The following is a 12,267-nucleotide window of genomic DNA, read 5'->3' on the forward strand; positions in this document are numbered from 1 at the left end:
AAATACATAAACAATACAATATAAACAAAAGGCAAAAAGAATTAAAAAGAAAGAAAGAAAGAAAGAAAGAAAGAAAGAAAGAAAGAAAGAAGAAAGAAATTTCAACCATCAGTGACAACCTGGAAAAAAACTGTGAAGTTAATGATTGTGAAGGGATTGGTTATAGAATACAGGCCTTTGGTATGTTAGACATTAAGGATATGATGTAATTTATTACTAGGGTTCCTGACTATTTTTATAGTGTTGGGACTCCTAGAAATATTTTAACCAAGGACTACTATTCCATGACGGAGAGTACAAAGCCAGCTTACACCAAGCACACACTGGTCAGACTTTGCCAGCAGAGTCTACCCCGTTTATTTAACAAGAAACAAACTCATGTGTTCCCAAACTTCCACTGTGGCTGAATAATACTGTGTTTCGATATGTGCGCATCTGAACACTAAGTCATGTTCTTTCCATAAAACCTTCTCTGCCCAGCAAACTGTAGCTGGAATCTGTGAGTTCCTTTCAGAATCACAATAATACCAACCACAACAGTTCATTTGGTGGTAATTGGAGTGTACTGGCAATTTGACAGCCAGTCTTTATTACAATTTAGCAGCAATTAATGTGCAATTATAACCTGATAGGAAAAATTGAAAGGACACTATGTAGACAGCATATGCCTCCCTGTCTCTTGCTTTACAGCTGTCTTTAGGGTGGTTTACTAAAAGAAACAAATTATCAACAGAGTACTTTTGTTAATGAAATGTTGCCATGTGGATTTCTATACTCTAACAAGGTTAATAAGAATGATAGTAAGGGAAACATACATGGAAAGTATCCCTGGGGATGCACTGGGCTCTAAGCTAACTCCTCACTCTGTGACAAATGCATAGTAGCTTCTTGCACTGAGCCCCCGGGCCCTGCACCCTGAGAAGGCAGAAACTAAGCTGACCCATTTCTCTTTCTCAGAATACCAAGAGTTACATTCCATCATTCTTTGGGCTTTCCCTGGAAAACATGGCTTCTAACCAAAATGGTAGCCTGCTACTTTTCCCCCTATCTGCTTTGACGCCAAGGCTAACAAATTACATAATTTCTGGAGATGTCTGAGTTCTCATCCAAGCTCCAGTCACTCCACAAAATCACCTATCAGAGGCAAATGTTCATCTCATAGAAACAAAACAAAGAAATGGAGTTTCACAAAGTCTAGGCTGACCTCAATCTCACTGCACAGCGGAAGAATGCCCTTGAACCTCTAACCTTTCTGCTTCCACCTCCCCAATACTCACCGAAAGTGTCCCCCAGCCTGAGTATTGAATATCTAATACCCAAGTATTATAACACTGTATTCTCAGCCACAATACAAGATTGCAGAGCATGCTTGTTTTGTGAAGTGCTAAGGGTCTAACTTTCTGCGTACTCGAGCAAGCAGGCTACTAACTGAACTATCTTCCCAGCACCACAAACAGTCATTTTAAACCTAGACCCTTGCATATTCAGTTCTGCACCCTTGACTTTAACAATTCCTAAAAGTCAATAAACGAAGCAAATGCTACGAGTTTTTGTAACCCTCAGGGCTCCAAACTGACCTATTTCTCTTTCTCAGAATACCAAGAGTTCTCTAGAGCTTACATTTCATCATTTGAAGTGGAGATGGCTCAATAAGAGCACTTGTTACTCTTACAATGGAATGGAGTCAGTTCTTAGCATGCACATCTGGAAGCTCACTGCTGCCTGTAACTCCAGTCTCAGAGTATCTAACGCCCTCTTCAGGCCTCCTTGGGCACTTGCAACACATTCCTATACTCACAGACACGTTAACTTAAATATAAAATAACATGAATCTTAAAGTAATGAAAAAAGTTCTTATAACTCTCCTTTATAAAGCACTTTACAGCTTATTGGTTACTTTATGTCACCATGTCTCATTTGTTTGTCACTACAGTCCTGTAAATCAGTGAAAATATCCCCCTGTCTGAGCTAGGGTTTGACTGCTGTGAAGAGACACCATGACCATGGCAACTCTTATAAAGGACAACACTTAACTAGAGCTGGCTTGCAGAATCAGAGGTGCAGTCCATTATCATTATGGCTGGAAGTGTGGTAGCATGCAGGCAGGCATGGTGCTAGAGGAGCTGAGAGTTCTACCTCATGTTCTGAAGACTGCTAAGAGAAGACTGGCCTCCAGGCAGCTAGGAGAAGGGTCTTAAAGCCCACGCCCACAGTGACACACTTCCTCCAACAAGGCCACACCTCCTAATAGTGCCACTCCCTGGGCCAAGCATTTTCAAACCACCACACCTTGGAAAGCTTGGGAAGCTTAAGTTCAAAGATGCCAATGGCTTTGCTCACACCTATAGTTATATAAATTTCATGTCCTTACAACTGCCAAGAGTTCTCTCCTGCCTCCTTTGAAAATCTAAAGTTGTTGAAAGTCTCCCTTCTATGCCACCTGGTATCTGTTATCCTATGAGACAGGAGGTGAAGTTGGAAAGTTAACTCTGGGGCTACATCTCCCCCTCCCCAGTGATTCCATGAAATTTGAGTAAGTTATACTTTAAACTCAGATATTATAATTATCACTATCATCATTAATACCTATCCCGTAGTGTTCAGAACTGAGAATTGTTCGGAGTTCTATCATGTAGCCCAAGATAGTCTTAAACCTACCAGGTCACAAAAGGTGACCTTAAACTTCTGATTTCTCCTCCCTTCCTCCATCTCCTAAGTGCTAGGATTAAACGTGTACCCACCATCCTTGGTCTATGATGTGCTGAAGGTTAAACCCAGGGCTTTCTGCAGGTTAGACAAGCACCCTACCTACTGAGCTACACCACAGCTCCGAGATTTTTTGTCATTCAGAATAACCATCCAAACATACAACAGTTGTGTGAGAGCCTTGGAAAAGAAGAATCTGAAATGCCGAATAGCATCTTAAACAGTTAGATGCTATCCAGGATGGAACCCAGAGGAGGCTTTTCCGTTCTCGCCCACCGCTGATCTCTCCTAACCGGTCTCTGTCTCTTCTTTGATGAGTGGGAACCCATATTCTAAAACCAGGTTGCTCTCTCTCTTTTCTTTCAGGTCTTCCTGGCAGAGTTCAAGAGAACCAAACAGTTTTTCGCAATAAAAGCCTTAAAGAAAGATGTGGTGTTGATGGATGATGACGTCGAGTGCACCATGGTGGAGAAGAGGGTTCTGTCCTTGGCTTGGGAGCATCCGTTTCTAACACACATGTTCTGCACATTCCAGACCAAGGTATTTTTTTGTTACTCTCCAAGGATCCTAATTGGGTTGTTTTCCTCTGCCAGTTAAAGAATTAAAAGGTAGGGAAAATCTAGAGCTCAACAGACAGCCGCGGAGAAATTTAAACATGGAATTGGCAGCTGAAGAAAGGGGTTTTTTTGTTTGTTTATTTGTTTGTTTGTTTTTTTATTTATTTTTTGTATTTTTGGGGGTTGTTTTGTTTTGTTTTGTTTTGTTTTACCTGGGGTGATAAAACACAGGCGTGTGGCAGACAAGCAGAGAAAAAGGCCCTCTGTAAAGCTGAGGCGGGACTAGGAAGCCAAAAACCCAGTCTCTTCTCCAGACCTGGAATGTTTTGGGTCTAATGGATCCTCCTCTCCAAATTTAAGATTGGTCACTTTGTTGTGTAAACTGTTGTGTAAACGTGCCCTGACCCAGCCTTGAACTTGGCCAGAATCAGTCCATAAGCAGGGTTTCTGCAGGCAGGATGGAAAAGCCCACAGTCCTTTGTTTTAAGCTTCCAGGCTTTGGTCTAAGGATGAGGAAGAAGAGGCCAGCCATCTTGGAAGTTTTCCACCTTTGATACCTAACCATGGTTCCTCTCCCTGTCTGTCTGCCTATCAAAAGAGTCAGACTCCTAATCCCACACTTTCTGCTCAGACACACTTTCTCTTCCTTCACCTTACCCAAAGGCCACCCCTCTAGAGGCATGCACATGCAGAGAGGTGGGTTATAGTCTCCACATATTTCTTACCTCGCAATCACTGTCCTATTTCACAGTTCCATCTCAAAAGCTTCCATCTCTTCTAAGCAGCAGGGGAACATGGCTTAGAGCTCTTGATGTTATGTGTTAGGATAGACTGTAACGTTCAGGTCTGTTCATGTGACAGTTTTTATTTTGGTCTAAGAAGCAAGTTCCTACACAGTGTTCCACTCTTCAGTCTACTGTATCTGTCTCTAAAGAGGCAGGAAAATAAAAGGGAAAAGCAGATAAAAATGCATGTTCTCCACTGTGGTCCTTTTTAAGACTATCAGAAAAGGTGGGTGTTAGTGTAAGGTTCGTGGGTGGGAGAGGGGAAAGATGAGATACATAGGTCAATGTAGACATGAACACAGCCCCTCCCTGAAGTTGCTCCTACTCTCAAGGAACTCTGTCCCTAGCCACCTTTTCTCTCATGAAGAAAAAAACTTGACAATGCAATCATTTTTTCCTAACTCATATCATTGTGGAGAATTTGGAAGATTCACCAATATTATTTTAAGATTTTCTTATCTTATGTATGTGGGTACACTGTCATTCTTCAGACACACCAGAAGAGGGCATCAGATTCCATTACAGATGGCTGTGAGCCACCATGTGGTTGCTGGGAACTGAACTCAGGACCTCTGGAAGAGCAGACAGTGCTCTTAACCGCTGAGCTATCTCTTCGCCCTCTTCAACATGTCTACCCTTACCCCTGGATACACTCACAATCAATACCTTGAAGTCTATCATTCTAGCTTTTCCCGCAGTCCCATAAGTTCCTTCAAATAAGTAACCATTCACAGTAAATCCCTACCAGACTGTAACTTTCATTTTTAACATTTTGTTGTAATCATTTTCTTGAATATGCGGGCATTCCTTCACATGCCCAGATTATGGCAAAGACTCACTGAACATATGCTGTGTCTGAAACAGGATGGAGGCTACTGGGACATAAAACACCTTCCAGACCACAAAGCATTTCACGCTTTTTAAGACAGTGCTAATACCATTACCAGGAAAGTTGGGCCTCCTCTTTTGGGCCCTTAGTCTTATTAATGAAAGAACTTTAAAATGACTCAGAAAACAGCACAAGAACCATTTTAACAAATTCATGAAGGTTTATAGTGGCAAGACAAAGAACTTTGTAAGTCAAGAGATTTTTAAAAAATAACACTGATGGAAAGAAACATCAGAGAGGTGGTTACAACAAGATAGGATGGTCTGTGCTGTTAGCCCTAGAGGTGTTTGACAACATTCTCAGTCCTTTCATTGGTGAAGAACAGGGTTTTGTGAAGTTAACACACTCCAATGGCTTATATCTCTTTCTCAGGGTGTAAAGTCCCATACAAAGGTGGTGACCAAGGGTCCATGGAGGGATGTTACTGGCTTGCTTCCCCTGGCTTACTCAGCTTGCTTTTCATAGATTGCAGGACTACCAGTCCAGGGATGGCACCATCCACAGTGGGCCCTCTCACCCTTGATTACTAACTGAGAAAAATGCTTTACAGCTGGATCTCATAGAGGCATTTCTTCAAGGGAGGCTCCTGTCTCTGTGATAACTCCAGCTTGTGTCAAGTTGACACAAAACCAGCCAGTACAATTGACCCCTTGTCAACTTGACACACAAACACATCACTATGAAGCCTCAAACTTTAATTTTCTTATTCATCTCCAAGATCTAAATAACTTTAAAAGTCCCACGGTCTTTACAAATTCTTACATATTGAAATTTCAATCCCTTTAAAATATCCAATCTCTTTTAAAATTCAAAGTCTTTTTTCAATTCAAAGTCTCTTAACTGTGGGCTCCACTAAAATACTTTCTTCCTTCAAGAGAGAAAAATATCAGGGCACAGTCACAATCAAACTCTAATAGTCCAATGTCCTGGATCCACTCACGATCTTCTGGGCTTCTCCAAGGGCTTGGGTCACTTCTCTAGTTCTGCCCTAGGTAGCCCATTCCTTGACTTCTAGGCTCCAGTTGCCTACACTCCACTGCTGTTGCTGTTCTTGGTGGTCATCTCATGGCACTGGTATCTCCAAAACACTGCTGTCTTCCGCTGCAACCAGACTTCATCAATAGCAACTCCCAGGCTCTATTCATGGTGCCTTTGCATGACCCCTTCAGTCCTTGGACATCAGTTACATCTGAGACTGCACCCTCACCAATGGCCTTCCGTGGCCTCTCACAGTGCCAAGCCTCAGATGCTCTTCATGACCCCTTTATGTCTTCAAAACCAGTACCACTTGGGTGACTCTTGCACATTACTAAGTACAGCTGCAGCACAAGGTACAACCTTGGCTATCTCTAGAGCACAGCCTCTTTGTGCTCTCAGAAAACAGTTCCCAGAAGATTTCACCTCAGTGATGCTGGTCTCTTCTTAATCACTGCTAATTTCTTAGATCCAATTAACCAGCATCAATAGTCCCACTAATGCAAAGGTTTCACTTTAATAGTTCTGGTATCTTGTCAATCACAGCTGATTTTTCAGCTCCAGCTAACCAAAACCACAGAATCTTCACAATCAAAACTGCAACAGCCTTGATAAGAGTCTTTAATCTTTCCCCTGAAATTTCACAAGCCAGACCTCCATCTCTGCACTGTTTGCAACATTATCTTCCAAGCTCCTACAGAACATCCCACAGAGCTCTCAACTTCCCAATGGCTCTTCTAATTCAAAGTTCCCAAATCTTTCCATAGTCTTTCCCAAAACATGATTAGGTTGTCACAGGAATAGCCCACTATGCTAGTACCAATTTTTTATGGTTTGAATTCCTGCACAAAATATCATGACCAAGAAGCACGTTGGGGAGGAAAGGGTTTATTCAGTTTATACTTCCACACTGCCATTCATTACCAAAGGAAGTCAGGACTAGAACTTAAGCAGGTCGGGAGGCAGGAACTGATGCAGAGGCCATGGAGGGATGTTACTTATTGGTGTGCTTCTTCTGGCTTGCTCAGCTTGCTTTCCCAAACTACCAGCCCAGGGATGGCACAACAGGCCCTCCCTTGATCACTAATTGAGAAAATGCCTTACAGCTGGATCTCATGGGGGCATTTCCTCAAGAGAGGCCCCTTTCTCTATGATAACTTCAGATCGTGTCAAGTTGACACACAAAACCAGTCAGTACAGACAGCAAGCCTCCCCAATCCCTAACAAGGCTTTTTGGTGAATCAGATTTCTGTGTTGGTGAAGTTCCTACCAGGTAATTGGCATCAGACCCAGCCCAGTTAATTCTCAAAAAGAGAAAACGATATTACACCATAGTAGTTTAGGTCAGAGGTCGAACCTAGATCCCATTCCTTTGTCCAGAAAGAAGTAGTTTTACCTTAATGAACCTGGATACAGCCCACATGCTTCACCTTTTCATATAGAGATCTAATACATCCTAAGGAGATGCTTCACTTTGGAGCATTACCAAGGAGACAGGAGGTAGGGTCCAAAATCAAGAATGAAGGGTGGCTCATCCTCAAAGTCTCAAGGCCTGATAATGCCTATCTACTTACCTAGTAACAGCTCCAAAGCCTGACAATGCCTATCTACTTACCTATTAACAACTCCAAAGCCTGATAATGCCTATCTACTTACCTGTTAACAACTCCAAATCCTGATAATGCCTATCTACTTACCTATTAACAGCTCCAATTTTGTAACACTGAGTCAGTGTACCAACCTGAAGTTAGCAGATCAGGAACAAACTGGACATTAGAATTTGAAATCAGAAAGAATAGGAAGTTGGGCACGGAAGTTTTGTGGGGGACAGGAAGCTTGAAGGAATACTAAAGGCTCTCAAGCAGGGCAGTGGCTCTCAACCTTCCTATACCATGACCCTTCAATACAGTTCCTTGTGTAGTGGTGACCTGTAGCCGTAAAATTATTTTCGCTGCTACCTCATCACTGTAATGTGATACTGTTATGAATCTTGATGTAGACATCTGATATGCAACCCCATTGAAAAGGGTGGTGCAGCAAGAAGCAGGGAGAGACTCCTAGTAATGAATGTTAGGAATTTACTACTAGAGGCTGCCCTTTGTTTGGACAATGTGGGTGCCTGAGATCAAATCCACAGACTCTTCTCTCCCCCAGGGTGAATCCGAGGTTGCTCTGTACCCTGGGGATACTCATCATCACACTTTAACTCTCATGGTTTACTTCCTGAGACGTTTTTTGGTGTGTGTCGAATGTGCACATGTGTATGGTTTATGCACATACTTGTGCATGTGTGTGTAGGTATGCACATGCTCATACATACATGTGGAGGCCAGAGGAGGACTTTGGTGTTCTCTGTCATCCTCTGCCTTGTTTCCTTGGAGCAGAGTCACTCACGGAGTCTGGAGCTAGGCAAAGCCCAGCAATCCACCTGTCTCTGCTTATTATCACCTCAATAGTCCTGGCCCGGCTTTCTACATAGGTGCTAGGGATTTGAACTCAGGTTCTCATACTTCTCCAACAAGCATTCTCATTCACTGAGGTATTATCTCGGCCCCTTGATCTTATTTTTATCTTCAAGAGTGTATTTGTACTCAATGAATAAAATCTAAACTGAGACCTCCTGTTTTGAAAGAATGGTGGTATATGTACTTAGAGTAATTTACTCCACACATATACTTGCAGCAAACTACTAACTACCCTCCAAACAGCATCCGAGGGATAACTGAGCCTTCAAGATTGATTTAGCACCTTCTAGATGCATACATATCACACCTATCGAGTATCCTACAGGAATGCATACATATTTCCATGTATAAAGGTTTACCTTTCTCCTGAGGACACAACTCAGAATCTTAAGATGCCACAAGATGGTATTTCTGCGACTCTCTGCAGTCTTGATACTTTAACAAGACCAGAGAGAAGTGAGTGTACTGGCATCTTCCTTGACACAGCAAAGTAGATAGTGGAGAAAGGAAAAAGGTAGCCAGGAATATACACATTAAACAAACATGGGGCTGATTCAGTAGGATTTTAAGGAATTGAATCCTTTTAGGAAAAAATATATAAAAATAAAGAAAAGTTGTCATTACACCAAATTCCCAGGCCCCTGAGCATTTGAGATGTTCTGATTTATTATTCAGATCTTGTCCCATCAAACACAGCAACTGAGTAAGTACCCCCATGGGGAACGGGAGAAGCAGCAGTACCAGTACCCAGTCATCACCCTCTGGAAATATGGCAGAAAGGGCCTTGTTTCAGACCCAGGCACCAGGCTTGCCCCAACAGCACTCTTATCCCCAGACCCATCTCCCCTGCCCAGGTTCCTTGGGTTTAACGTACCATTAATGCACACACCATAATGCACCCTACAATCTCAACACTCAGGACGCTGAAACAGGGGCATCATCAACTTGGAAACCAACCTGGGCTATAACGTGACTACAAGTTCAGCCTGGGCAACTTTGTGAGACCTTTTCATGGTATAAATGAAAGGAAAAGGCCGACAGTGTGGCCTAGTGGTGGAGGCTTGCCTGGCATGCTCTAAGTCCAATGGCTTATTTACTCCAGCAAAACTAGACCCAAGATGAATTCACTGCTACTGTCCTAAAGAATGGGATTGTTTCCCCCAGGAAGTTGATTTGGTTGCTTTTGAACATCAGAACCAATGACAGGTGTCAGGGTTGCTTCACCTGCTATTAATAAGGGGCATATGGATCGAATCATTAAAGATTTTTAACCTTGGCCCAGGGAGATGGCCCGCTACATTACATGCTTACCACACAAACATGAAGACTTCTAGCCCCAGACCCATGTAAAAATTAAAAAGGCAACTATAGAATGTGTACTTAGCATCTCAGCACTGGGGAGGTGGAAATAAGGGGTCCCAGGGACATCTTGGCCAAATAAACAAGGAACAGACTTCTGAGAGCCTGTCTCAAAACACAACGGGGGCTGTGTCCTGAGGAACCACACCCAAGGGATGACCTCTGACCTCCGCACCCATATACCTGTAAGCTCAAATTCTCTCTCTCTCTCTCTCTCTCTCTCTCTCTCTCTCTCTCTCTCTCTCTCTCTCTCTCTCTCTCTCTCTCTCTCTCTCTCTCTCTCTCTCTCTCTCTCTCTCTCTCTTTCTCTGTGTGTGTGTGTGTGTGTGTGTGTGTGTGTGTGTGTGTGTGTGTGTTTATGGACACACACACATACTTTTTAATATTCATACAGGAGAGTTTGATGGGTAAAATATGGTAAGAGAGCATAGGCTCTGTGAAAAGAGCGTGAGCTGTGGTTTGGATGCTGACCTTCAGCCTCAGTTCTACCTTTCGTTGGCAGGGCTCTGAAGTTCCCTTGCCACCTTGCTCAGGTTATTAAGGAAACATCAGTGTACAAAGGGGCTGCAGGGAAGAAGCAAGCTACTCTACAGAGCAGAGCCCTGCAGAGGACAGGGAGGCACAAAGCACTCCATTGACTCAAAACCTTATTCCAGATGAAGTTTCAAAGGACCTTCCACACTAATTTTCTCGTTACTAGGTCAAGACGATGTCATAGGCCCTCCAACCTCTGACAGAAGCCCTTGGCCCCACAGTACAATACAGATGTGATGTGGGGTGTGACTGTTGTAGATAAAACGTGGCTTTTCTATTATTTGACTTACCTTTTGTTTACATCTCTGTATTATTTCTTAATATCTGTATGTTCTGTGCCTTCTATGGAAGTCTACAAGGCTTTAAACTGCACAGTTCCTTCTCTATATGCACGTTAACGTGTGCAAGTCTGTGTGACATTGGATCTTAAACCTGTGTGCAGAGCTGAAATGGGAAATGTTGGAGCACTCGCCTGGCACCCACAAGACCCTGGGTGCCATCTACAGCAGAAAGGGAGAAATGGAAAGAGAGAGATGAGGGAGAAAGACCAAAAGGAGGGAAGCATGGAGGGAAAGAAAGGAAGCAAAAAGGAAGGGACAGGGAAGGCAGGAACGAGAGAGGAAGAAAGAAACAAGGAGAGGAGTGAAGAGGATCCGTACCCACCTCTCATGATATATTATTTCGATGTACACATTGGGGCTGGAGGTGGCACAGCAGTTACAGCACTGGATGTTCTCCCAGAGAGCTAGGTTTTCATTCCCAGGGTGCACTCGGTGCCCACAACTGTCTGCAACTCTAGTTCAGGGGATCCGTCACCCTCCCCGAGCCTCTTCTGGGAATGGCACACGTGAACACACACACACACACATGCACGCACACAGCACACAGGCATGAAAGCAAAATGCCGATACACATACAATTTGTTTTTATAAATTAATCTTTTTTTTAAAAAAGATGAGAAAATATGGAAGAAAAACCATCTTCAAGAACAGTTGTCATGAATCAGCAGAACTCACTCACAAGCAAATTAAGGATAAATGGAAAATGTTGCGCACACAACCCACAAGTGAATTTAAAACAACTGGAATAAATTAAACATGAACTTTGAGACTCTGTCTCTCAGATTTCCTTCAGAAGCCCTTGTTAAATTAAATCACAAATGCTTCTTGGGGAAACCATGATCTGTGAATTCTGTGTTTCCTCAAAAGAAGCAGGGCTGGAAAGGTGTCTGGGACTGACTTACAGGCTTTGCCTGTCTTTGCTTTTTAAACACTTAGTAATACAGGAAGTAAAAGAAGATCAACCTGGGCTGGAGAGATGGCTCAGTGGTTAGGAGCACTTCCAGAGGTCCTGAGTTCAATTCCCAGCAACCACATGGTGGCTCACAACCATCTGTAATGGGGTCTGATGCCGTCTTCTGGTGTGTCTGAAGACAACTACAGTGAACTTATATATAATAAATAAATATTTTTTAAAAACTTTAAAAGAGGAAATGATAATAATAATAAACAAAAGTAAAATAGAAAAAAGTTGAGTTTCACTTTCTATTTTAGAACACGCAGCACTGCACTTTCGGTTACAACTTCAAGGCAGCAAACACCATCCTATGAACAGTCTCCTACGTGCCTTGGTGGCCTTGGTTCACCTCCTTGCCCCCAAATGCACAAGGAAGAAAAAGAGTGCTCTGTAGATAGGTTTGAAATATTTTGGGGGGAAATACTACAGGAACGGCAAGATCATTACCTGAAGTAAGAGGAAAAGTCTCCTTCCCCTTAAAGTGTGCCTTTCTGTCCACGATTTAAAAGCAAGATCTGACAATGCGGAGCTTGTTGCTCAGGAGCTGCCTCACCTGAAACTGTTGTGAACGATTTATACACCCTCTGGTTAAGTCAGGAGCTCTGGCCCTCATCACATTTCTATAGTATAAAATAATAATAATAAAAGAACATGTGTCAATGACATCACTGTCCCTCTGCCAGGCAAGATTGAACACTGGC

The 12,267-nt window shown here is 42.9% G+C and overlaps 1 protein-coding gene across 1 annotated transcript in view; it reads left to right on the top strand.

The window, feature by feature from the left end:
- The window catches only part of PRKCQ (protein kinase C theta), a 133,934-nt gene that overhangs the window by 83,463 nt on the left and 38,204 nt on the right, over positions 1 to 12,267 (top strand). Inside the window, exon 12 of the mRNA XM_080917902.1 lies at positions 3,073 to 3,246. Coding sequence (XP_080774028.1) covers positions 3,073 to 3,246 — 174 coding nt within the window. The remainder of the gene's footprint in view (positions 1 to 3,072; positions 3,247 to 12,267) is intronic.

The sequence above is a fragment of the Micromys minutus genome (assembly GCF_963924665.1).
Source record: "Micromys minutus genome assembly, chromosome: 6".
NCBI classification, from domain to species: Eukaryota; Metazoa; Chordata; class Mammalia; order Rodentia; family Muridae; genus Micromys; species Micromys minutus.